Raw genomic sequence first — 27,792 nt, 5'->3', positions numbered from 1 at the left:
CTCCATTTGGCAAATCTGACCATAACTCTATCCTCCTGATTCCTGCTTATAAGCTAAAACTAAAGCAGGAAGCACCAGTGACTCGGTTAATAAAAAAGTGGTCAGATGATGCAGATGCTAAGCTACAGGACTGTTTTGCTAGCACAGACTGGAACATGTTCCGGTATTCTTCAGATAGCATTGAGGAGTACACCACATCAGTCACTGGCTTCATCAATAAGTGCATCAATGACGTCGTCCCCACAGTGACCATACGTACATACCCCAACCAGAAGCCATGGATTACAGGAAACATCCACACTGAGCTAAAGGGTAGAGCTGCCGCTTTCAAGGAGCGGGACTCTAACCCGGACGCTTATAAGAAATCCCGCTATGCCCTCCGACGTGCCATCAAACAGGCAAAGAGTCAATACAGGACTAAGATTGAATCGTACTACACCGGCTCTGACGCTCGTCGGATGTGGCAGGGCTTGAAAACTATTACAGACTACAAAGGGAAGCACAGCCGCGAGCTGCCCAGTGACACAAGCCTACCAGACGAGCTAAACCACTTCTATGCTCGCTTCGAGGCAAGCAACACTGAAGCATGCATGAGAGCACCAGCTGTTCCGGATGACTATGTGATCACGCTCTCCGTAGACGATGTGAGTAAGACTTTTAAGCAGGTCAACATTCACAAGGCCGCAGGGCCAGACGGATTACCAGGACGTGTACTCCGAGCATGTGTTGACCAACTGGCAAGCGTCTTCACTGACATTTTCAACATGTCCCTGACTGAGTCTGTAATACCAACATGTTTCATGCAGACCACCATAGTCCCCGTGCCCAAGGACACTAAGAGAACCTGCCTAAATGACTACCGACCCGTAGCACTGACGTCTGTAGCCATGAAGTGCTTTGAAAGGCTGGTCATGGCTCACATCAACACCATTATCCCAGAAACCCTAGACCCACTCCAATTTGCATACCGCCCCAACAGTTCCACAGATGATGCAATCTCTATTGCACTCCACACTGCCCTTTCCCACCTGGACAAGAGGAACACCTACGTGAGAATGCTATTCACTGACTACAGCTCACCATTCAACACCATAGTGCCCTCAAAGCTCATCACTAAGCTAAGGATCCTGGGACTAAACACCTCCCTCTGCAACTGGATCCTGGACTTCCTGACGGGCCGCCCCCAGGTGGTAAGGGTAGGTAACAACACATCTGCCACACTGATCCTCAACACGGGGGCCCCTCAGGGGTGCGTGCTCAGTCCCCTCCTGTACTCTCTGTTCACCCATGACTGCATGGCCAGGCACGACTCCAACACCATCATTAAGTTTGCCGACGACACAACAGTGGTAGGCCTGATCACAGACAACTATGAGACAGCCTATAGGGAGGAGGTCAGAGACCTGGCCGTGTGGTGCCAGGATAACAACATCTCCCTCAACGTGACCAAGACAAAGGAGATGATTGTGGACTACAGGAAAAAAAAGAGGACTGAGCACGCCCCCATTCTCATCGACGGGGCTGTAGTGGAACAGGTTGAGAGCTTAAAGTTCCTTGGGGTCCACATCACCAACAAACTATCATGGTCCAAACACACCAAGACAGTCGTGAAGAGGGCACGACAAAGCCTATTCCCCCTCAGGAGACTGAAAAGATTGGGCATGGGTCCTCAGATCCTCAAAAAGTTCTACAGCTGCACCATCGAGAGCATCCTGACTGGTTGCATCACCGCCTGGTATGGCAACTGCTTGGCATCCGACCGCAAGGCACTACAGAGGGTAGTGCGTATGGCCCAGTACATCACTGGGGCCAAGCTTCCTGCCATCCAGGACCTCTATACCAGGCGGTGTCAGAGGAAGGCCCTCAAAATTGTCAAAGACTCCAGCCACCCTAGTCATAGACTGTTCTCTCTGCTACCGCACGGCAAGCGGTCCCGGAGCGCCAAGTCTAGGTCCAAGAGGCTTCTAAACAGCTTCTACCTCCAAGCCATAAGACTCCTGAACAGCTAATCAAGGCTACCCGGACTATTTGTGCTGCCCCCCCACCCCATCTTTTTACGCTGCTGCTACTCTGTTAATTATTTATGCATAGTCACTTTAACTCTACCCACATGCACATATTACTTCAACTACCTCAACTAGCCGGTGCCCCCGCACATTGACTCTGCACCGGTACCCCCCTGTGTATATATAGCCTCCCTACTGTTATTTTATTTTACTTCTGCTCTTTTTTTCTCAACACTTTTTGTTGTTGGTTTATTTTACTTTTTTATTAAAAATAAATATACTGTTGGTTAAGGGCTGTAAGTAAGCATTTCACTGTAATGTCTGCACCTGTTGTATTCGGCGCATGTGGCCAATAAAATTGTATTTGATTTGAACTGGCAACTGGAGGGCTGCTGTTTTCTTCTACCTTGAGCAAGGCACTTAACCCCCCACATTACTCCAGGGGAACTGCACTGCGGGTGACCCTGTGCTTCTCCAAAATATGTTGTGCGTGGTTGTTTCTGTGGTGTCGGGGGGTTGGGAGTGGACCAAAAATATGAAGTTACTTTGCAAGATCGACAATGAAGCACCATTCTATTGTATTGTAATGTATCAAGATCGACAATGAAGCACCATTGTATTGTTTTCTATTGTCAGGGTGAAGGCAGGGCAGGCCAACCAGGGCCAGAACATGGACATCTTCTTCCGTTTCGGAATGTCTGGATTCTTCCGTTTCACCACGGAAGCGACACTTCCTAAACACGCCCATCTGCGGTTCTACACCAATGAGAAGCCCTGTAGGGTTCTGAGCTTTGTGGACGCACGCCGCTTTGGCAGCTGGCAACCCAACGGGACCTGGCAACCCAACCGAGGGCCCTGTATCATGTTTGAGTACCAGAGCTACAGGTATAGTAGCTGTGGTTCAAACTCCAAAACCTAATAGAACATGAAATGGACCAGCATTACACAGTGGGGTTAGCTACTATTAGAACATGAAATGGACCAGCATTAGACAGTGGGGTTAGCTACTATTAGAACATGAAATGGATCAGCATTAGACAGTGGGGTTAGCCACTATTAGAACATGAAATGGATCAGCATTAGACAGTGGGGTTAGCTACTATTAGAACATGAAATGGATCAGCATTAGACAGTGGGGTTAGCTACTATTAGAACATGAAATGGATCAGCATTAGACAGTGTGGTTAGCCACTATTAGAACATGAAATGGATCAGCATTAGACAGTGTGGTTAGCTACTATTAGAACATGAAATGGACCAGCATTAGACAGTGGGGTTAGCCACTATTAGAACATGAAATGGATCATCATTAGACAGTGGGGTTAGCCACTATTAGAACATGAAATGGATCAGCATTAGACAGTGGGGTTAGCCACTATTAGAACATGAAATGGATCAGCATTAGACAGTGGGGTTAGCCACTATTAGCACATGAAATGGATCAGCATTAGACAGTGGGGTTAGCTACTATTAGCACATGAAATGGACCAGCATTAGACAGTGTGGTTAGCCACTATTAGAACATGAAATGGATCAGCATTAGACAGTGGGGTTAGCTACTATTAGCACATGAAATGGACCAGCATTAGACAGTGTGGTTAGCCACTATTAGAACATGAAATGGACCAGCATTAGACAGTGGGGTTAGCCACTATTAGAACATGAAATGGATCAGCATTAGACAGTGGGGTTAGCTACTATTAGCACATGAAATGGACCAGCATTAGACAGTGTGGTTAGCCACTATTAGAACATGAAATGGACCAGCATTAGACAGTGGGGTTAGCCACTATTAGCACATTAAATGGATCAGCATTAGACAGTGGGGTTAGCCACTATTAGAACATGAAATGGATCAGCATTAGACAGTGGGGTTAGCTACTATTAGAACATGAAATGGACCAGCATTACACAGTGGGGTTAGCTACTATTAGAACATGAAATGGATCAGCATTAGACAGTGGGGTTAGCCACTATTAGAACATGAAATGGATCAGCATTAGACAGTGGGGTTAGCCACTATTAGAACATGAAATGGATCAGCATTAGACAGTGGGGTTAGCCACTATTAGAACATGAAATGGATCAGCATTAGAGAGTGGGGTTAGCCACTATTAGAACATGAAATGGATCAGCATTAGACAGTGGGGTTAGCTACTATTAGAACATGAAATGGATCAGCATTAGACAATGGGGTTAGCCACTATTAGAACATGAAATGGACCAGCATTAGACAGTGGGGTTAGCTACTATTAGAACATGAAATGGATCAGCATTAGACAGTGTGGTTAGCTACTATTAGAACATGAAATGGATCAGCATTAGACAGTGGGGTTAGCTACTATTAGAACATGAAATGGATCAGCATTAGACAATGGGGTTAGCCACTATTAGAACATGAAATGGATCAGCATTAGACAGTGGGGTTAGCTACTACGGGGGTATAGTGGCTACAGATCCCTTGGGGTTAGCTACTATTAAAACAACAGTATGGCGCTAAACAACATCAACATTAAACCGTCTTCTCTAACTCGCCTGTTCTTGTTTGTTGTCTACAAATCCTCAGTATTGCCTTATCTTTCTTCCAAGAAGCAGATGTTTTCCCACCCAAATTATCAGGGTTCAGATGGTAACCCAGAGTATCAGGGTTCAGATGGTAACCCAGAGTATCGGGGTTCAGATGGTAACCCAGAGTATCAGGGTTCAGATGGTAACCCAGAGTATCGGGGTTCAGATGGTAACCCAGAGTATCGGGGTTCAGATGGTAACCCAGAGTATCAGGGTTCAGATGGTGACCCAGAGTATCAGGGTTCAGATGGTGACCCAGAGTATCAGGGTTCAGATGGTGACCCAGAGGGTAACCCAGAGTATCGGGGTTCAGATGGTAACCCAGAGTATCAGGGTTCAGATGGTAACCCAGATGGTGACCCAGAGTATCAGGGTTCAGATGGTAACCCATAGTATCAGGGTTCAGATGGTAACCCAGACGGTGACCCAGATTATCAGGGTTCAGATGGTAACCCAGAGTATCAGGGTTCAGATGGTGACCCAGATGGTGACCCAGAGTATCAGGGTTCAGATGGTAACCCAGAGTATCAGGGTTCAGATGGTAACCCAGAGTATCGGGGTTCAGATGGTAACCCAGAGTATCGGGGTTCAGATGGTAACCCAGAGTATCGGGGTTCAGATGGTAACCCAGAGTATCGGGGTTCAGATGGTGACCCAGAGTATCGGGGTTCAGATGGTAACCCAGAGTATCGGGGTTCAGATGGTAACCCAGAGTATCAGGGTTCAGATGGTGACCCAGAGTATCGGGGTTCAGATGGTAACCCAGAGTATCAGGGTTCAGATGGTAACCCAGAGTATCAGGGTTCAGATGGTAACCCAGATGGTGACCCAGAGTATTGGGGTTCAGATGGTAACCCAGAGTATCGGGGTTCAGATGGTAACCCAGAGTATCAGGGTTCAGATGGTGACCCAGAGTATCGGGGTTCAGATGGTAACCCAGAGTATCAGGGTTCAGATGGTAACCCAGAGTATCGGGGTTCAGATGGTAACCCAGAGTATCAGGGTTCAGATGGTGACCCAGAGGGTAACCCAGAGTATCGGGGTTCAGATGGTAACCCAGAGTATCAGGGTTCAGATGGTGACCCAGATGGTAACCCAGAGTATCAGGGTTCAGATGGTGACCCAGAGTATCGGGGTTCAGATGGTGACCCAGAGTATCAGGGTTCAGATGGTAACCCAGAGTATCGGGGTTCAGATGGTAACCCAGAGTATCAGGTTTCAGATGGTGACCCAGAGTATCAGGGTTCAGATGGTAACCCAGAGTATCAGGGTTCAGATGGTAACCCAGAGTATCAGGGTTCAGATGGTAACCCAGAGTATCAGGGTTCAGATGGTAACCCAGAGTATCGGGGTTCAGATGGTAACCCAGAGTATCAGGGTTCAGATGGTAACCCAGAGTATCAGGGTTCAGATGGTAACCCAGAGTATCAGGGTTCAGATGGTAACCCAGAGTATCAGGGTTCAGATGGTAACCCATAGTATCGGGGTTCAGATGGTAACCCAGAGTATCAGGGTTCAGATGGTGACCCAGAGTATCAGGGTTCAGATGGTAACCCAGAGTATCAGGGTTCAGATGGTAACCCAGAGTATCAGGGTTCAGATGGTGACCCAGAGTATCAGGGTTCAGATGGTGACCCAGAGGGTAACCCAGAGTATCAGGGTTCAGATGGTGACCCAGATGGTAACCCAGAGTATCAGGGTTCAGATGGTGACCCAGAGTATCGGGGTTCAGAGGGTAATCCAGAGTATCGGGGTTCAGATGGTAACCCAGAGGGTAACCCAGAGTATCGGGGTTCAGATGGTAACCCAGAGTATCAGGGTTCAGATGGTAACCCAGAGTATCAGGGTTCAGATGGTGACCCAGAGTATCGGGGTTCAGAGGGTAACCCAGAGTATCGGGGTTCAGATGGTAACCCAGATGGTAACCCAGAGTATCGGGGTTCAGATGGTGACCCAGAGTATCGGGGTTCAGATGGTAACCCAGAGTATCGCGGTTCAGATGGTAACCCAGATGGTAACCCAGAGTATCGGGGTTCAGATGGTAACCCAGAGTATCAGGGTTCAGATGGTAACCCAGAGGGTAACCCAGAGTATCAGGGTTCAGATGGTGACCCAGAGGGTAACCCAGAGTATCAGGGTTCAGATGGTAACCCAGAGTATCGGGGTTCAGATGGTGACCCAGAGTATCGGGGTTCAGATGGTAACCCAGAGTATCGGGGTTCAGATGGTAACCCAGAGTATCAGGGTTCAGATGGTAACCCAGAGTATCGGGGTTCAGATGGTAACCCAGAGTATCAGGGTTCAGATGGTGACCCAGAGTATCAGGGTTCAGATGTTGACCCAGAGGGTAACCCAGAGTATCGGGGTTCAGATGGTGACCCAGATGGTAACCCAGAGTATCAGGGTTCAGATGGTAACCCAGAGTATCAGGGTTCAGATGGTGACCCAGAGTATCGGGGTTCAGATGTTGACCCAGAGGGTAACCCAGAGTATCGGGGTTCAGATGGTGACCCAGAGTATCAGGGTTCAGATGGTAACCCAGAGTATCAGGGTTCAGATGGTAACCCAGAGTATCGGGGTTCAGATGGTAACCCAGAGTATCGGGGTTCAGATGGTAACCCAGAGTATCAGGGTTCAGATGTTAAGCCAGAGTATCGGGGTTCAGATGGTAACCCAGAGTATCGGGGTTCAGATGGTGACCCAGAGTATCAGGGTTCAGATGGTAACCCAGAGTATCGGGGTTCAGATGGTGACCCAGAGTATCAGGGTTCAGATGGTGACCCAGAGTATCGGGGTTCAGATGGTAACCCAGAGTATCAGGGTTCAGATGGTGACCCAGAGTATCAGGGTTCAGATGGTGACCCAGAGTATCAGGGTTCAGATGGTGACCCAGAGTATCGGGGTTCAGATGGTAACCCAGAGTATCAGGGTTCAGATGGTAACCCAGAGTATCGGGGTTCAGATGGTGATCCAGAGTATCGGGGTTTAGATGGTGACCCAGAGTTTCGGGGTTCAGATGGTAACCCAGAGTATCGGGGTTCAGATGGTAACCCAGAGTATCGGGGTTCAGATGGTAACCCAGAGTATCAGGGTTCAGATGTTAAGCCAGAGTATCGGGGTTCAGATGGTAACCCAGAGTATCGGGGTTCAGATGGTGACCCAGAGTATCAGGGTTCAGATGGTAACCCAGAGTATCGGGGTTCAGATGGTGACCCAGAGTATCAGGGTTCAGATGGTAACCCAGAGTATCGGGGTTCAGATGGTAACCCAGAGTATCAGGGTTCAGATGGTAACCCAGAGTATCAGGGTTCAGATGGTGACCCAGAGTATCGGGGTTCAGATGGTAACCCAGAGTATCGGGGTTCAGATGGTGACCCAGATGGTAACCCAGAGTATCGGGGTTCAGATGGTGACCCAGAGTATCGGGGTTCAGATGGTAACCCAGAGTATCAGGGTTCAGATGGTAACCCAGAGTATCGGGGTTCAGATGGTGACCCAGAGTATCGGGGTTCAGATGGTAACCCAGAGTATCGGGGTTCAGATGGTAACCCAGAGTATCAGGGTTCAGATGGTGACCCAGAGTATCAGGGTTCAGATGGTAACCCAGAGTATCGGGGTTCAGATGGTGACCCAGAGTATCGGGGTTCAGATGGTAACCCAGAGTATCGGGGTTCAGATGGTGACCCAGAGGGTAACCCAGAGTATCGGGGTTCAGATAGTAACCCAGAGTATCAGGGTTCAGATGGTGACCCAGATGGTAACCCAGAGTATCGGGGTTCAGATGGTGACCCAGAGTATCGGGGTTCAGATGTTGACCCAGAGTATCAGGGTTCAGATGGTAACCCAGAGTATCAGGGTTCAGATGGTAACCCAGAGTATCAGGGTTCAGATGGTAACCCAGAGTATCGGGGTTCAGATGGTAACCCAGAGTATCGGGGTTCAGATGGTGACCCAGAGGGTAACCCAGAGTATCGGGGTTCAGATGGTGACCCAGAGTATCGGGGTTCAGATGGTGACCCAGAGTATCGGGGTTCAGATGGTAACCCAGAGTATCGGGGTTCAGATGGTAACCCAGAGTATCAGGGTTCAGATGGTAACCCAGAGTATCGGGGTTCAGATGGTAACCCAGAGTATCAGGGTTCAGATGGTAACCCAGAGTATCAGGGTTCAGATGGTAACCCAGAGTATCGGGGTTCACATGGTGACCCAGAGTATCGGGGTTCACATGGTGACCCAGAGTATCGGGGTTCAGATGGTGACCCAGAGTATCGGGGTTCAGATGGTAACCCAGAGTATCGGGGTTCAGATGGTAACCCAGAGTATCGGGGTTCAGATGGTGACCCAGAGTATCAGGGTTCAGATGGTGACCCAGATGGTGACCCAGAGTTTCGGGGTTCAGATGGTAACCCAGAGTATCGGGGTTCAGATGGTGACCCAGAGTATCGGGGTTCAGATGGTGACCCAGAGTATCGGGGTTCAGATGGTAACCCAGAGTATCGGGGTTCAGATGGTAACCCAGAGTATCAGGGTTCAGATGGTAACCCAGAGTATCGGGGTTCAGATGGTAACCCAGAGTATCAGGGTTCAGATGGTAACCCAGAGTATCAGGGTTCAGATGGTAACCCAGAGTATCGGGGTTCACATGGTGACCCAGAGTATCGGGGTTCACATGGTGACCCAGAGTATCGGGGTTCAGATGGTGACCCAGAGTATCGGGGTTCAGATGGTAACCCAGAGTATCGGGGTTCAGATGGTAACCCAGAGTATCGGGGTTCAGATGGTGACCCAGAGTATCAGGGTTCAGATGGTGACCCAGATGGTGACCCAGAGTATCGGGGTTCAGATTGTAACCCAGAGTATCGGGGTTCAGATGGTGACCCAGAGTATCAGGGTTCAGATGGTGACCCAGAGTATCGGGGTTCAGATGGTAACCCAGAGTATCAGGGTTCAGATGGTGACCCAGAGTATCAGGGTTCAGATGGTGACCCAGAGTATCAGGGTTCAGATGGTGACCCAGAGTATCGGGGTTCAGATGGTAACCCAGAGTATCAGGGTTCAGATGGTAACCCAGAGTATCGGGGTTCAGATGGTGATCCAGAGTATCGGGGTTTAGATGGTGACCCAGAGTTTCGGGGTTCAGATGGTAACCCAGAGTATCGGGGTTCAGATGGTAACCCAGAGTATCGGGGTTCAGATGGTAACCCAGAGTATCAGGGTTCAGATGTTAAGCCAGAGTATCGGGGTTCAGATGGTAACCCAGAGTATCGGGGTTCAGATGGTGACCCAGAGTATCAGGGTTCAGATGGTAACCCAGAGTATCAGGGTTCAGATGGTAACCCAGAGTATCGGGGTTCAGATGGTAACCCAGAGTATCAGGGTTCAGATGGTAACCCAGAGTATCAGGGTTCAGATGGTGACCCAGAGTATCGGGGTTCAGATGGTAACCCAGAGTATCGGGGTTCAGATGGTGACCCAGATGGTAACCCAGAGTATCGGGGTTCAGATGGTGACCCAGAGTATCGGGGTTCAGATGGTAACCCAGAGTATCAGGGTTCAGATGGTAACCCAGAGTATCGGGGTTCAGATGGTGACCCAGAGTATCGGGGTTCAGATGGTAACCCAGAGTATCGGGGTTCAGATGGTAACCCAGAGTATCAGGGTTCAGATGGTGACCCAGAGTATCAGGGTTCAGATGGTAACCCAGAGTATCGGGGTTCAGATGGTGACCCAGAGTATCGGGGTTCAGATGGTAACCCAGAGTATCGGGGTTCAGATGGTGACCCAGAGGGTAACCCAGAGTATCGGGGTTCAGATAGTAACCCAGAGTATCAGGGTTCAGATGGTGACCCAGATGGTAACCCAGAGTATCGGGGTTCAGATGGTGACCCAGAGTATCGGGGTTCAGATGTTGACCCAGAGTATCAGGGTTCAGATGGTAACCCAGAGTATCAGGGTTCAGATGGTAACCCAGAGTATCAGGGTTCAGATGGTAACCCAGAGTATCGGGGTTCAGATGGTAACCCAGAGTATCGGGGTTCAGATGGTGACCCAGAGGGTAACCCAGAGTATCGGGGTTCAGATGGTGACCCAGAGTATCGGGGTTCAGATGGTGACCCAGAGTATCGGGGTTCAGATGGTAACCCAGAGTATCGGGGTTCAGATGGTAACCCAGAGTATCAGGGTTCAGATGGTAACCCAGAGTATCGGGGTTCAGATGGTAACCCAGAGTATCAGGGTTCAGATGGTAACCCAGAGTATCAGGGTTCAGATGGTAACCCAGAGTATCGGGGTTCACATGGTGACCCAGAGTATCGGGATTCACATGGTGACCCAGAGTATCGGGGTTCAGATGGTGACCCAGAGTATCGGGGTTCAGATGGTAACCCAGAGTATCGGGGTTCAGATGGTAACCCAGAGTATCGGGGTTCAGATGGTGACCCAGAGTATCAGGGTTCAGATGGTGACCCAGATGGTGACCCAGAGTTTCGGGGTTCAGATGGTAACCCAGAGTATCGGGGTTCAGATGGTGACCCAGAGTATCGGGGTTCAGATGGTGACCCAGAGTATCGGGGTTCAGATGGTAACCCAGAGTATCGGGGTTCAGATGGTAACCCAGAGTATCAGGGTTCAGATGGTAACCCAGAGTATCGGGGTTCAGATGGTAACCCAGAGTATCAGGGTTCAGATGGTAACCCAGAGTATCAGGGTTCAGATGGTAACCCAGAGTATCGGGGTTCACATGGTGACCCAGAGTATCGGGGTTCACATGGTGACCCAGAGTATCGGGGTTCAGATGGTGACCCAGAGTATCGGGGTTCAGATGGTAACCCAGAGTATCGGGGTTCAGATGGTAACCCAGAGTATCGGGGTTCAGATGGTGACCCAGAGTATCAGGGTTCAGATGGTGACCCAGATGGTGACCCAGAGTATCGGGGTTCAGATTGTAACCCAGAGTATCGGGGTTCAGATGGTGACCCAGAGTATCGGGGTTCAGATGGTGACCCAGAGTATCGGGGTTCAGATGGTAACCCAGAGTATCGGGGTTCAGATGGTAACCCAGAGTATCGGGGTTCAGATGGTGACCCAGAGTATCAGGGTTCAGATGGTGACCCAGATGGTAACCCAGAGTATCAGGGTTCAGATGGTAACCCAGAGTATCGGGGTTCAGATGGTGACCCAGAGTATCAGGGTTCAGATGGTAACCCAGAGTATCGGGGTTCAGATGGTAACCCAGAGTATCGGGGTTCAGATGGTGACCCAGAGTATCAGGGTTCAGATGGTGACCCAGATGGTGACCCAGAGTATCAGGGTTCAGATGGTAACCCAGAGGGTAACCCAGAGTATCAGGGATCAGATGGTGACCCAGAGGGTAACCCAGAGTATCAGGGTTCAGATGGTAACCCAGAGTATCGGGGTTCAGATGGTGACCCAGAGTATCGGGGTTCAGATGGTAACCCAGAGTATCGGGGTTCAGATGGTAACCCAGATGGTAACCCAGAGTATCGGGGTTCAGATGGTAACCCAGAGTATCAGGGTTCAGATGGTAACCCAGAGGGTAACCCAGAGTATCAGGGTTCAGATGGTGACCCAGAGGGTAACCCAGAGTATCAGGGTTCAGATGGTAACCCAGAGTATCGGGGTTCAGATGGTGACCCAGAGTATCGGGGTTCAGATGGTAACCCAGAGTATCGGGGTTCAGATGGTAACCCAGAGTATCAGGGTTCAGATGGTAACCCAGAGTATCGGGGTTCAGATGGTAACCCAGAGTATCAGGGTTCAGATGGTGACCCAGAGTATCAGGGTTCAGATGTTGACCCAGAGGGTAACCCAGAGTATCGGGGTTCAGATGGTGACCCAGATGGTAACCCAGAGTATCAGGGTTCAGATGGTAACCCAGAGTATCAGGGTTCAGATGGTGACCCAGAGTATCGGGGTTCAGATGTTGACCCAGAGGGTAACCCAGAGTATCGGGGTTCAGATGGTGACCCAGATGGTAACCCAGAGTATCAGGGTTCAGATGGTAACCCAGAGTATCAGGGTTCAGATGGTAACCCAGAGTATCGGGGTTCAGATGGTAACCCAGAGTATCAGGGTTCAGATGTTAAGCCAGAGTATCGGGGTTCAGATGGTGACCCAGAGTATCAGGGTTCAGATGGTAACCCAGAGTATCGGGGTTCAGATGGTGACCCAGAGTATCAGGGTTCAGATGGTGACCCAGAGTATCGGGGTTCAGATGGTAACCCAGAGTATCAGGGTTCAGATGGTGACCCAGAGTATCAGGGTTCAGATGGTGACCCAGAGTATCAGGGTTCAGATGGTGACCCAGAGTATCGGGGTTCAGATGGTAACCCAGAGTATCAGGGTTCAGATGGTAACCCAGAGTATCGGGGTTCAGATGGTGACCCAGAGTATCGGGGTTCAGATGGTAACCCAGAGTATCAGGGTTCAGATGGTAACCCAGGGTATCGGGGTTCAGATGGTAACCCAGAGTATCGGGGTTCAGATGGTAACCCAGAGTATCAGGGTTCAGATTTTAAGCCAGAGTATCGGGGTTCAGATGGTAACCCAGAGTATCGGGGTTCAGATGGTGACCCAGAGTATCAGGGTTCAGATGGTAACCCAGAGTATCGGGGTTCAGATGGTGACCCAGAGTATCAGGGTTCAGATGGTAACCCAGAGTATCGGGGTTCAGATGGTAACCCAGAGTATCAGGGTTCAGATGGTAACCCAGAGTATCAGGGTTCAGATGGTGACCCAGAGTATCGGGGTTCAGATGGTAACCCAGAGTATCGGGGTTCAGATGGTGACCCAGATGGTAACCCAGAGTATCGGGGTTCAGATGGTGACCCAGAGTATCGGGGTTCAGATGGTAACCCAGAGTATCAGGGTTCAGATGGTAACCCAGAGTATCGGGGTTCAGATGGTAACCCAGAGGGTAACCCAGAGTATCAGGGTTCAGATGGTAACCCAGAGTATCGGGGTTCAGATGGTAACCCAGAGTATCGGGGTTCAGATGGTAACCCAGAGTATCGGGGTTCAGATGGTAACCCAGAGTATAATTTTACATTTTCATTTACATTTTAGTCATTTAGCAGACGCTCTTATCCAGAGCGACTTACATGAGCAATTAGGGTTAAGTGCCTTGATCAAGGGCACATCGACAGATTTTTCACCTAGTCGCCTCGGGGATTAGAACCAGCGAACTTTCGGTTACTGGCACAACGCTCTTAACCACTAAGCTACCTTCCGCCCAGAGTATCGGGGTTCAGATGGTAACCCAGATGGTAACCCAGAGTATCGGGGTTCAGATGGTGACCCAGAGTATCGGGGTTCAGATGGTGACCCAGAGTATCAGGGTTCAGATGGTAACCCAGAGTATCAGGGTTCAGATGGTAACCCAGAGTATCAGGGTTCAGATGGTAACCCAGAGTATTGGGGTTCAGATGGTGACCCAGAGTATCGGGGTTCAGATGGTGACCCAGAGTATCGGGGTTGAGATGGTGACCCAGAGTATCGGGGTTCAGATGGTAACCCAGAGTATCGGGGTTCAGATGGTAACCCAGAGTATCAGGGTTCAGATGGTAACCCAGAGTATCGGGGTTCAGATGGTAACCCAGAGTATCAGGGTTCAGATGGTAACCCAGAGTATCAGGGTTCAGATGGTAACCCAGAGTATCGGGGTTCACATGGTGACCCAGAGTATCGGGGTTCAGATGGTAACCCAGAGTATCGGGGTTCAGATGGTGACCCAGAGTATCGGGGTTCAGATGGTAACCCAGAGTATCGGGGTTCAGATGGTAACCCAGAGTATCGGGGTTCAGATGGTAACCCAGAGTATCGGGGTTCAGATGGTGACCCAGAGTATCAGGGTTCAGATGGTAACCCAGAGTATCGGGGTTCAGATGGTAACCCAGAGTATCAGGGTTCAGATGGTAACCCAGAGTATCAGGGTTCAGATGGTGACCCAGAGTATCGGGGTTCAGATGGTAACCCAGAGTATCGGGGTTCAGATGGTGACCCAGATGGTAACCCAGAGTATCGGGGTTCAGATGGTGACCCAGAGTATCGGGGTTCAGATGGTAACCCAGAGTATCAGGGTTCAGATGGTAACCCAGAGTATCGGGGTTCAGATGGTAACCCAGAGTATCGGGGTTCAGATGGTAACCCAGAGTATCAGGGTTCAGATGGTGACCCAGATGGTAACCCAGAGTATCGGGGTTCAGATGGTAACCCAGAGTATCGGGGTTCAGATGGTAACCCAGAGTATCAGGGTTCAGATGGTAACCCAGAGTATCAGGGTTCAGATGGTGACCCAGAGTATCGGGGTTCAGATGGTAACCCAGAGTATCGGGGTTCAGATGGTAACCCAGAGTATCAGGGTTCAGATGGTAACCCAGAGTATCAGGGTTCAGATGGTAACCCAGAGTATCGGGGTTCAGATGGTAACCCAGAGTATCAGGGTTCAGATGGTAACCCAGAGTATCAGGGTTCAGATGGTAACCCAGAGTATCGGGGTTCAGATGGTAACCCAGAGTATCGGGGTTCAGATGGTAACCCAGAGTATCGGGGTTCAGATGGTAACCCAGAGTATCAGGGTTCAGATGGTGACCCAGATGGTAACCCAGAGTATCAGGGTTCAGATGGTAACCCAGAGTATCGGGGTTCAGATGGTAACCCAGAGTATCGGGGTTCAGATGGTAACCCAGAGTATCAGGGTTCAGATGGTAACCCAGAGTATCAGGGTTCAGATGGTAACCCAGAGTATCGGGGTTCAGATGGTAACCCAGAGTATCAGGGTTCAGATGGTGACTCAGAGTATCGGGGTTCAGATGGTAACCCAGAGTATCAGGGTTCAGATGGTAACCCAGAGTATCGGGGTTCAGATGGTGACCCAGATGGTAACCCAGAGTATCAGGGTTCAGATGGTAACCCAGAGTATCAGGGTTCAGAGGGTAACCCAGAGTATCGGGGTTCAGATGGTGACCCAGAGTATCGGGGTTCAGATGGTAACCCAGAGTATCGGGGTTCAGATGGTGACCCAGATGGTGACCCAGAGTATCAGGGTTCAGATGGTGACCCAGAGTATCGGGGTTCAGATGGTAACCCAGAGTATCGGAGTTCAGATGGTAACCCAGAGTATCGGGGGTTCAGATGGTAACCCAGAGTATCGGGGTTCAGATGGTGACCCAGAGTATCTGGGTTCAGATGGTGACCCAGAGTATTGGGGTTCAGATGGTGACCCAGAGTATCAGGGTTCAGATGGTAACCCAGAGTATCGGGGTTCAGATGGTAACCCAGAGTATCGGGGTTCAGATGGTAACCCAGAGTATCGGGGTTCAGATGGTAACCCAGAGTATCAGGGTTTAGATGGTAACCCAGAGTATCAGGGTTCAGATGGTGACCCAGAGTATCGGGGTTCAGATGGTGACCCAGAGTATCAGGGTTCAGATGGTGACCCAGAGTATCGGGGTTCAGATGGTGACCCAGAGTATCAGGGTTCAGATGGTAACCCAGAGTATCGGGGTTCAGATGGTAACCCAGAGGGTAACCCAGAGTATCGGGGTTCAGATGGTAACCCAGAGGGTAACCCAGAGTATCGGGGTTCAGATGGTAACCCAGAGTATCGGGGTTCAGATGGTAACCCAGAGTATCGGGGTTCAGATGGTAACCCAGAGTATCAGGGTTCAGATGGTAACCCAGAGTATCGGGGTTCAGATGGTGACCCAGAGTACATTTACATTTACATTTTAGTCATTTAGCAGACGCTCTTATCCAGAGCGACTTACAGGAGCAATTAGGGTTAAGTGCCTTGCTCAAGGGCACATCGACAGATTTTTCACCTAGTCGGCTCGGGGATTAGAACCAGCGACCTTTCGGTTACTGGCACAACGCTCTTACCCACTAAGCTACCTGCCGCTCTGGTAACCCAGAGTATCGGGGTTCTGATGGTAACTTTTCAGAGGATGTGCTTATATGACTACTGTTCTACATTGCTGTACATCGTTTCTGTTCCAGGGAGAATGTCCTGTCCCACCTGTCCGACAGAGCGTTCGACCGGCCCATCTGTGAGGTTCTGTTGAACCAGAAGTACTTTAACGGCATTGGCAACTACCTGAGAGCAGAGATACTCTTCAGGTGACCGACATCAATCACTGCCCCAACATCTACGTTAACCTTGATTTATTTTAGAGTATGATATTGTTTTAGTATTAGAACCATGTCTTGTCAGATATTGTGAGTCAAAACAAAACTATCAACACCATAGTTGTACAAGCACATTTTCAAGCTATGACATTTCTTTACTTAAAATTCCCTAGAATTCTTCCTCATCTTGTGAGAAACAGACCTTCTTCTGACGTAATGAGCTACTCTTTCCTCTCTTATTTTAGATTAAACATTCCTCCCTTTGTGAAGGCTCGGACGGTTCTGGAAGGACTTCAAACACATCTGTCGGAAGAGGACCAGAAGTCGGTTGTTAAAGTGGAGACCACAGACACCGAGGTCAAAGAGGAGGTCACAGACACAGAAGTGAGAGAGCAGGCCAGGCTCACTGACCATTGCATGCTTTTACATTACCGTGTAGTTTACCAATAAAATGGTCTGACAGTGACCTGGATATACTCGGTATTCATATCCCGAAAGAAAGAAATTCTCTCACTACAATACATTTTAATAGAAAGTTAGCAATAAAAATAAACAGAGTCGCACACATCTATATATATATACACACTACCGGTCAAAAGGTTTAGAACACCTACTCATTCAAGGGTTTTTCTTTATTTTTACTATTTTCTACATTGTAGAATAATAGAAGACATCAAAACTATGAAATAAAACATATGGAATTGTGTAGTAACCAAAAAAGTGTTAAACACATTTTTAAATAGCCACCCTTTGCCTTTGACAGCTTTGCACACTCTTGGCATTCTCTAAACAGTAGAAGGAGTTCCCACATACAGTTGAAGTCGGAAGTTTACATACACCTTAGCCAAATACATTTAAACTCAGTTTTTCACAATTCCTGACATTTCATCCTAGTAAAAATTCATTGTCTTAGGTCAGTTAGGATCACCACTTTATTTTAAGAATGTGAAATGTCATAATAATAGTAGAGAGAATGATTTATTTCAGCTTTTATTTATTTCATCACATTCCCAGTGGGTCAGAAGTTTACATACACTCAATTAGTATTTGGTAGCATTGCCTTTAAATTGGGTCAAACGTTTCGGGTAGCCTTCCACAAGCTTCCCACAATAAGTTGGGTGAATTTTGGCCCATTCCTCCTGACAGAGCTGGTGTAACTGAGTCAGGTTTGTAGGCCTCCTTGCTTGCACACGCTTTTTCAGTTCTGCCCACACATTTTCTATAGGATTGAGGTCAGGGCTTTGTGATGGCCACTCCAACACCTTGACTTTGTTGTCCTTAAGCCATTTTGCCACAACTTTGGAAGTATGCTTGGGGTCATTGTCCATTTGGAAGACCCATTTGCGACCAAGTTCTTCGGCTTGCAAGCAACCCCCTTTTTCCTCCAAACATAACGATGGTCATTATGGCCAAACAGTTCTATTTTTGTTTCATCAGACCAGAGGACATTTCTCCAAAAAGTACAATCTTTGTCCCCATGTGCAGTTGCAAACCGTAGTCTGCCTTTTTTATGGTGGTTTTGGAGCAGTGGCTTCTTCCTTGCTGAGCGGCATTTCAGGTTATGTCGATATAGGACTTGTTTTACTGTGGATATAGATACTTTTGTACCTGTTTCCTCCAGCATCTTCACAAGGTCCTTTGCTGTTGATCTGGGATTGATTTGCACTTTTCGCACCAAAGTACGTTCATCTCTAGGAGACAGAACGCGTCTCCTTCCTGAGCGGTATGATGGCTGCGTGGTCCCATGGTGTTTATACTTGCGTACTATTGTTTGTACAGATGAACGTGGTACCTTCAGGCGTTTGGAAATTGCTCCCAAGGATGAACCAGACTTGTGGAGGTCTACAATCTTTTTTCTGAGGTCTTGGTTGATTTATTTTGATTTTCCCATGATGTCATGCAAAGAGGCACTGAGTTTGAAGGTAGGCCTTGAAATACATCCACAGGTACACCTCCAAGTGACACAAATTATGTCAATTAGCCTATCAGAAGCTTCTAAAGCCATCACATCATTTTCTGGAATTTTCCAAGCTGTTTAAAGGCACAGTCAACTTAGTGTATGTAAACTTCTGACCCACTGGAATTGTGATACAGTGAATTATAAGTGAAATAACCTGTCTGTAAACAATTGTTGGAAAAATTACTTGTCATGCACAAAGTAGATGTCCTAACCGACTTGCCAAAACTATAGTTTGTTAACACAAAATTTGTGGAGTGGTTGAAAAACAAGTTTTAATGACTCCAACCTAAGTGTATGTAAACTTCTGACTTCAACTGTATGCTGAGCACTTGTTGGCTGCTTTTCCTTCACTCTGCCGTCCGACTCATCCAAAACCATCTCAATTGGGTTGAGGTCGGGGGATTGTGGAGGCCAGGTCATCTGATGCAGCACTCCATCACTCTCCTTGGTCAAATAGCCCTTACACAGCCTGGAGGTGTGTTGGGTCATTGTCCTGTTGAAAAACAAATGATAGTCCCACTAAGCCCAAACCAGATGGGATGGCGTATCGCTGCAGAATGCTGTGGTAGCCATGCTGGTTAAGTGTGCCTTGAATTCTAAATAAATCACACACAGTGTCACCAGCAAAGCACCCCCACACCATAACACCTCCTCCTCCATGCTTTACGGTGGGAAATACACATGTGGAGATCATCCGTTCACCCACACCGCGTCTCACAAAGACACGGTGGTTGGAACCAAAAATCTCCAATTTGGACTCCAGACCAACGGTCAAATTTCCACCGGTCTAATGTCCATTGCTCATGTTTCTTGGCCCAAGCAAGTCTCTTCTTCTTATTGGTGTCCTTTAGTAGTGGTTTCTTTGCAGCAATTCGACCATGAAGGCCTGATTCACACAGTCCCCTCTGAACAGTTGATGTTGAGATGTGTCTGTTACTTGAACTCTGTGAAGCATTTATTTGGGCTACAATTTCTGAGGCTGGTAACTCTAATGAACTTATCCTCTGCAGCAGAGGTAACTCTGGGTTTTCCTTTCCTGTGGCGGTCCTCATGAGAGCCAGTTTCATCATAGCGCTTGATGGTTTTTGCGACTGCACTTGAAGAAACGTTAAAAGTTTTTGAATTTTTCCGGATTGACTGACCTTCATGTCTTAAAGTAATGATGGACTGTCGTTTCTCTTTGCTTATTTGAGCTGTTCTTGCCATAATATGGACTTGGTCTTTTACCAAATAGGGCTATCTTCTGTATACCTCCCCTACCTTGTCACAACACAACTGATTGGCTCAAACACATTAAGGAAAGAAATTCCACAAATTAACTTTTAAGAAGGCACACCTGTTAATTGAAATACATTCCAGGTGTTTACCTCATGAAGCTGGTTGAGAGAATGCCAAGAATGTGCAAAGCTGTCATCAAGGCAAAGGGTGGCTACTTAGAAGAATCTCAAATGTAAATATATTTTGATTTGTTTAACACTTTTTTGGTTACTACATGATTCCATGTGTGTGATTTCATAGTTTTGATGTCTTCACTATTATTCTACAATGTAGAAAATAGTGAAAATAATGAATAACCCTGGAATTAGTAGGTGTGTCCAAACTTTTGAATGGTACTGTGTGTGTATGTATGTGTGTGTGTATGTGTATGTATATATATATATATAATAACTCCCAAGTAATTTATTGGGTAAACCACCAACGTTTCAGCATTACATCGAAAAAGTTATATATATATATATATATATACACACACACAGACGGTATATATAATATATGTGTGCCTTTGGAAAGTATTACATTTACATTTACGTCATTTAGCAGACGCTCTTATCCAGAGCGACTTACAATTAGGTGCATTTTTTTTTCTTTTTCTTTTTTTTATGGGGGGGGGGGGGTGTTGGAGTAAGGGGGGGGGGGGGGTAGAAGGATTACTTTATCCTATCCCAGGTATTCCTTAAAGAGGTTCCACATTTTGTTACATTACAGCCTTATTCTAAAATGGATTAATACAAAAAAAATCCTCAATCTACACACAATACCCCATAATGACAAAGCGAAAAAAGTTTTTAAGTTTTTTCAAATATATTAAAATTTCAAAACAGGAATACCTCATTTACATAAGTATGCAGACCCTTTGCTATTAGACTCGAAATTGAGCTCAGGTTCATCCTGTTTCCATTGATCATCATTGAGATGTTTCTAGAACTACAACTCCGAGACAGGATTGTGTCGAGGCACAGATCTGGGGAAGGGTGCCAAAAAAAAATCTGCAGCATTGAAGGTCCCCAAGAACACAGTGGCTTCCATCATTCTTAAATGGAAGAAGTTTGGATCCACCAAGACCCTTCCTAGAGCTGGCTGCCGGGCCAAACTGAGCAATCGGGGGAGAAGGGCCTTGGTCAGGGAGGTGACCAAGAACCCGATGGTCACTCTGACAGAGCTCCAGAGTTCCTCTGTGGAGATGGGAGAACCTTCCAGAAGAACAACCATCACTGCAGCACTCCACCAATCAGGCCTTTATGGTAGAGTGGCCAGACGGAAGCCACTCCTCAGTAAAAGGCTCATGACAGCCCACTTGGAGTTTGCCAAAGGCACTTAAAGAATCTCAGACCATTAGAAACAAGATTCTCTGGTCTGATGAACTCTTTGGCCTGAATGCCAAGCATCACGTCTGGAGGAAACCTGGCACCATCCCTACGGTGGCAGAATCGTGCTGTAGGGATGTTTTTCAGCTGCATGGACTGGGAATCTCCAAACGAGCTTCAATGCCATACAACACTCCTTCAGTAGCCTCCAACTGCTCTTAAACACTAGTAAAACTAAATGCATGCTTTTCAATCGAACGCTGCTTGCACCCGCCCACCTGACTAGAATCACCACTCTCGACGGGTCTGACCTAGAGTATGTGGACAACTACAAATACCTAGGTGTCTGGTTAGACTGTAAACTCTCCTTCCAGACTCACATTAAGCATCTCCAATCCAAAGTTAAATCTAGAATCGGCTTCCTATTTCGCAACAAAGCCTCCTTCACTCATGCTGCCAAACATGCCCTCGTAAAACTGACTATCCTACCGATCCTTGACTTCGGCGATGTCATTTACAAAATAGCCTCCAACACTCTACTCAGCAAATTGGATGTAGTCTATCACAGTGCCATCCGTTTTGTCTCCAAAGCCCCATACACTACCCACCACTGTGACCTGTACGCTCTTGTTGGCTGGTCCTCACTACATGTTCGTCGTCAAACCCACTGGCTCCAGGCCATCTATAAATCACTGCTAGGCAAATCCCCGCCTTATCTTAGCTCATTGGTCACCATAGCAGCACCCACCCGTAGTCTGCGCTCCAGCAGGTATATCTCACTGGTCATTCCCAAAGCCAACACCTCCTTTGGCCGCCATTCCTTCCAGTTCTCTGCTGCCAATGACTGGAACGAATTGAAAAAATCTCTGAAGCTGGAGACTCTTATCTCCCTCAATAACTTTAAGCATCAGTTGTCAGAGCACCTTACCGATCACTGCACCTGTACACAGCCCATCTGAAATTAGCCCACCCAACTACCTCATCCCTATATTGTTATTTATTTTGCTCTTTTGCACCCCAGTATCTCTATTTGCACATCATCTCTTGCACATCTAGCATTCCAGTGTTAATACTAATTGTAATTATTTTGCACTACAGCCTATTTATTGCCTTACCTCCATAACTTGCTACATTTGCACACACTGTATATATATTTTCTGTTGTATTTTTGATATATATTTTTTTTTTACCCCATATGTAACTCTGTGTTGTTGTTTTTATCGCACTGCTTTGCTTTATCTTGGCCAGGTCGCAGTTGTAAATGAGAACTTGTTCTCAACTGGCTTACCTGGTTAAATAAAGGTGAAATACAAAAAATTAAAAAATAAAATCTAGTCAGGATCGAGGGCAAGATGAACGGAGCAAAGTACAGAGAGATCCTTGATGAAAGCCTGCTCCAGAGCGCCCAGGACCTCAGACTGGGGCGAAGGTTCACCTTCCAACAGGACTACTACACAGTATAGCTGATAGCATGCTACTATACAGTATAGCTGATAGCATGCTACTATACAGTATAGCTGATAGCATGCTACTATACAGTATAGCTGATAGCATACTACTATACAGTATAGCTGATAGCATGCTACTATACAGTATAGCTGATAGCATGCTACTATACAGTATAGCTGATAGCATGCTACTATACAGTATAGCTGATAGCATGCTACGTTACAGTATAGCTGATAGCATGCTACTATACAGTATAGATGATAGCATGCTACTATACAGTATAGCTGATAGCATGCTACTATACAGTATAGCTGATAGCATGCTACTATACAGTATAGATGATAGCATGCTACTATACAGTATAGCTGATAGCATGCTACTATACAGTATAGCTGATAGCATGCTACTATACAGTATAGCTGATAGCATGCTACTATACAGTATAGCTGATAGCATGCTACTATACAGTATAGCTGATAGCATGCTACGTTACAGTATAGCTGATAGCATGCTACTATACAGTATAGATGATAGCATGCTACTATACAGTATAGCTGATAGCATGCTACTATACAGTATAGCTGATAGCATGCTACTATACAGTATAGCTGATAGCATGCTACTATACAGTATAGCTGATAGCATGCTACTATACAGTATAGCTGATAGCATGCTACTATACAGTATAGCTGATAGCATGCTACTATACAGTATAGATGATAGCATGCTACTATACAGTATAGCTGATAGCATGCTACTCCGCAGTAGTCTTTCTGTTATTCATATTCAACTAACTACTGTTTCCTGTGTTGACCAGGTCTCAGACAGAGCTGCTGTGAAGGTGGTGAAGGTTGAGAGTGAGACTCCTGATCTGCTCAGTCTCTGTCACACAGTACCTCTGGAGGTCATCAAGTTAGGTACAATAATAATATATCACTCAGTTTTCCATTTATCTTGACTATCAGGTTGGGTACAGTATCGCTCCACTGTATTACGGCTCTGCTGTTTTCTACTATATCCATTTGCTGTTGTGACGTTTGGTGCAACTGGCGGTGTTAACTGAACTGGAATAATCCCTCATAAAAAGTACCCTAACTGGCTTGGTAAACCCAGTCTCCATTTCCTGACACTAACAGTAGTCATTTTACGTGACCACCAACCCAGTAACGTTACGAATCAACAGCTCTTGGACAAAGGACAGAGATTGGTAATGTAGAAGTCCTAGTGTTGACTCAGGTTTGTTACTTCCTGTTTCTGCTCCAGCTTCCTTCCACTCTATGAACCCTATTGTCTATTGGGGGGGGGGGGGGGCGGGAGGGACTGACCCCCACTTAATGTGTTTAATGTTATTAGGTGGTGAAGCTTCCTCACTGTTTAATGTTATTAGGTGGTGAAGCTTCCTCACTGTTTAATGTTATTAGGTGGTGAAGCTTCCTCACTGTTTAATGTTATTAGGTGGTAAAGCTTCCTCACTGTTTAATGTTATTAGGTGGTGAAGCTTCCTCACTGTTTAATGTTATTAGGTGGTAACGCTTCCTCACTGTTTAATGTTATTAGGTGGTGAAGCTTCCTCACTGTTTAATGTTATTAGGTGGTGAAGCTTCCTCACTGTTTAATGTTATTAGGTGGTGAAGCTTCCTCACTGTTTAATGTTATTAGGTGGTGAAGCTTCCTCACTGTTTAATGTTATTAGGTGGTGAAGCTTCCTCACTGTTTAATGTTATTAGGTGGTGAAGCTTCCTCACTGTTTAATGTTATTAGGTGGTAAAGCTTCCTCACTGTTTAATGTTATTAGGTGGTGAAGCTTCCTCACTGTTTAATGTTATTAGGTGGTAAAGCTTCCTCACTGTTTAATGTTATTAGGTGGTAACGCTTCCTCACTGTTTAATGTTATTAGGTGGTAATGCTTCCTCACTGTTTAATGTTATTAGGTGGTGAAGCTTCCTCACTGTTTAATGTTATTAGGTGGTGAAGCTTCCTCACTGTTTAATGTTATTAGGTGGTGAAGCTTCCTCACTGTTTAATGTTATTAGGTGGTGAAGCTTCCTCACTGTTTAATGTTATTAGGTGGTGAAGCTTCCTCACTGTTTAATGTTATTAGGTGGTGAAGCTTCCTCACTGTTTAATGTTATTAGGTGGTGAAGCTTCCTCACTGTTTAATGTTATTAGGTGGTAAAGCTTCCTCACTGTTTAATGTTATTAGGTGGTAAAGCTTCCTCACTGTTTAATGTTATTAGGTGGTGAAGCTTCCTCACTGTTTAATGTTATTAGGTGGTAAAGCTTCCTCACTGTTTAATGTTATTAGGTGGTAAAGCTTCCTCACTGTTTAATGTTATTAGGTGGTGAAGCTTCCTCACTGTTTAATGTTATTAGGTGGTGAAGCTTCCTCACTGTTTAATGTTATTAGGTGGTGAAGCTTCCTCACTGTTTAATGTTATTAGGTGGTGAAGCTTCCTCACTGTTTAATGTTATTAGGTGGTAAAGCTTCCTCACTGTTTAATTTTATTAGGTGGTGAAGCTTCCTCACTGTTTAATGTTATTAGGTGGTGAAGCTTCCTCACTGTTTAATGTTATTAGGTGGTGAAGCTTCCTCACTGTTTAATGTTATTAGGTGGTGAAGATTACAATACTCGTAAAGAACCAGAAGGTCCTCACTCTGTCAAAGCTCCCACTTCACCACTTTATTGACAACGTTTCGCTCCCAAACGGATCTTCGTTAGGTCAAACAAACCGAGTGCTCACATCCCAAAATATACACATTTCACCTCACAGGGCCATTACGGACATGACACATGGTGGGTCCGTAAACAATGTGTATCTCTAATAATTTGATATCAATGAGATGGGCACATGTAGTAGCTACAGACAATTAGATATATATTTACAAAAGGACCAAGTAGGAATGTGAGCACTCAGTGTGTTTGTTTGACCTGACAAAGATCCGTTTCGGAAGGAAACGTTGCCAATAAAGTGGTGAATTGGTAGTTTAACAGTGTGAGGACCTTCTTCATTACTTGGATTCTTTATTAGCTCAGCACCTATGTTTTAAAGGATGTGCGTAAGGCCGCCTCTGGAATATACCTCTTCCATTTAGCCTACTGTTCTATCACTATGATTCCTTCCCTGGATGACTGTTTCTGTTATGAACCAGAGAATAAGGCTGTATTGTGTTATTAGGTGGTAAAGGTTATGACCCAGAGAATAAGGCTGTATTGTGTTATTAGGTGGTAAAGGTTATGACCCAGAGAATAAGGCTGTATTGTGTTATTAGGTGGTAAAGGTTATGACCCAGAGAATAAGGCTGTATTGTGTTATTAGGCGGTAAAGGTTATGACCCAGAGAATAAGGCTGTATTGTGTTATTAGGCGGTAAAGGTTATGACCCAGAGAATAAGGCTGTATTGTGTTATTAGGTGGTAAAGGTTATGACCCAGAGAATAAGGCTGTATTGTGTTATTAGGTGGTAAAGGTTATGACCCAGAGAATAAGGCTGTATTGTGTTATTAGGTGGTAAAGGTTATGACCCAGAGAATAAGGACTACTCTGCCTTTAAGTCGTGGCTCCAGTGTTACTATGTGGACGGGATGAGATCTATACGAGATCACAACGGCAGGACTGTGTGGTTCAAGGTGAGCACCGAGCCACACACACACACACACACACACACCTCAGGCATTTAGACAGCTCATGTAATGTCAATGTTTTGTCTGGTTTCAGGGAGACCCAGGTCCCATGGCTCCTAAAGGTGAGGCACTAGCAGAGCCTAAAACAGAAGAGAACCCTTCCACAATGCAACAGCCTCTTACTCTGTTTAGTGGTTAACATGGCCATGCCTTTCCTAAGAAACTGACTGAGTGTATAGAATGCATCAGTAATCCACTGGCTTGATCTCATCCTCTAGATTCCAAATCTCCCAAAGCAAAGATGACCGTGAAGAAAGAGGATGACCATGATTATACAGGAAAGAAAAAGGTGAGTTGGGGGTATAAAGTTCCTTGTTTCCCGGGTAGTGTGACTGTCCTCCCATCTCGTCCCTCATCAGGTAAAGAAGGCCCGCGATGAGAGCGCAGTGAAGCCAAAAGACGGCAAAAAAGAAACCGTCAAAAAGGAAACGGTGCAGAAAAAGGTGACGAAAGAAAAGGAAGTCCCTCAGAGGCGGGCAGGAAGGAGGAAGTCTGCCCAGGAAGTGAATGTAAACACGCCTCAGCAGAAGAAGAGAACAGCTGCTGCTGGACCACGCAGGAAGACCACCAGGACAGAGACCAGTGCTGCAGGTGAGACGCTGCACGTAATGCAAAACTTTTTGAAAGTTTGTCCTTAAGTTTGCCTGCATCATGTGATTTATAATGATTATGAATCCTCCGTGTTCAAGCCCCACAGACGCCGAGTGGGAGAGGGACCAGAAACAGTGCCAGACAGTAGAAGAATATTGTCCATTTTCATGCAGGAAACAGAAATTACTATTTTTTTTAGCTTTCAACCCAGAAAGCTGGAGGCGCAGAACTACTACAGAACGGGGGCCATTTTTAATACTGTATAAGATACTTTTTCAAACAAACTGTCTATGATATATGATCCATGCAAGAGAAATCCCCTTTGTACCATGTAATAAACAACGTTTGATATCATTTTGGTCTGCTTGCTTTGAGTGCTGTGTGATGCAAAGGAATATTGAGAGCCAAGGTTTTAAAGTGATATAAATGCTTTATTTACTTATTTCAACAGCATCCAAAAGCTCAATTTGAAATAAGAAAAACAAAAATGCAAGGGGGTCCCGCTTTAAATGACATGCAGCTTATAAAGCCTTTATAAACACTACATAAATATGTTACAAATCATGTTACCGTATGTCATGCTTTATAAAGGGTTCATAAATGTGGCATAACTGACAATCACCAATGTCAAATATGACATAACCCTGTGCTTTATAAAGGGTGGCATAAGCACCGCTTAATAAAGACCTTATAAATCATATTAAATTGAGGCTTCACAAAGCATTTATAACCCTGTCATGCATCTTGGTGCAGCATTGCAACGCCAGGATATTGGGGTTCGATTCCCGGACCACCCCATGCGTAAAA

General features: G+C 46.4%; 1 protein-coding gene across 2 annotated transcripts in view; it reads left to right on the top strand.

Annotated features, from left to right (window-relative positions):
• The window catches only part of neil1 (nei-like DNA glycosylase 1), a 30,124-nt gene extending 2,785 nt beyond the window's left edge, over positions 1-27,339 (top strand). For both annotated transcript variants that reach the window (XM_084186258.1, XM_084186259.1), the window contains 9 exons: positions 2,643-2,891; positions 16,590-16,709; positions 16,964-17,102; positions 23,530-23,629; positions 26,219-26,340; positions 26,429-26,456; positions 26,613-26,683; positions 26,754-26,985; positions 27,084-27,339. In XM_084186258.1, the coding sequence (XP_084042384.1) occupies positions 2,643-2,891; positions 16,590-16,709; positions 16,964-17,102; positions 23,530-23,629; positions 26,219-26,340; positions 26,429-26,456; positions 26,613-26,683; positions 26,754-26,985; positions 27,084-27,133 (1,111 nt within the window). In that variant the 3' untranslated portion in view covers positions 27,134-27,339. The remainder of the gene's footprint in view (positions 1-2,642; positions 2,892-16,589; positions 16,710-16,963; positions 17,103-23,529; positions 23,630-26,218; positions 26,341-26,428; positions 26,457-26,612; positions 26,684-26,753; positions 26,986-27,083) is intronic.
• The last annotated feature ends 453 nt before the right edge of the window (positions 27,340-27,792 follow it).

Source organism: Coregonus lavaretus (assembly GCF_964263955.1).
Source record: "Coregonus lavaretus genome assembly, chromosome: 21".
Lineage (NCBI taxonomy): Eukaryota > Metazoa > Chordata > Actinopteri > Salmoniformes > Salmonidae > Coregonus > Coregonus lavaretus.
Note: the sequence above shows the minus strand (reverse complement) of the source record. Positions and strands in the feature narration are given on the sequence as shown.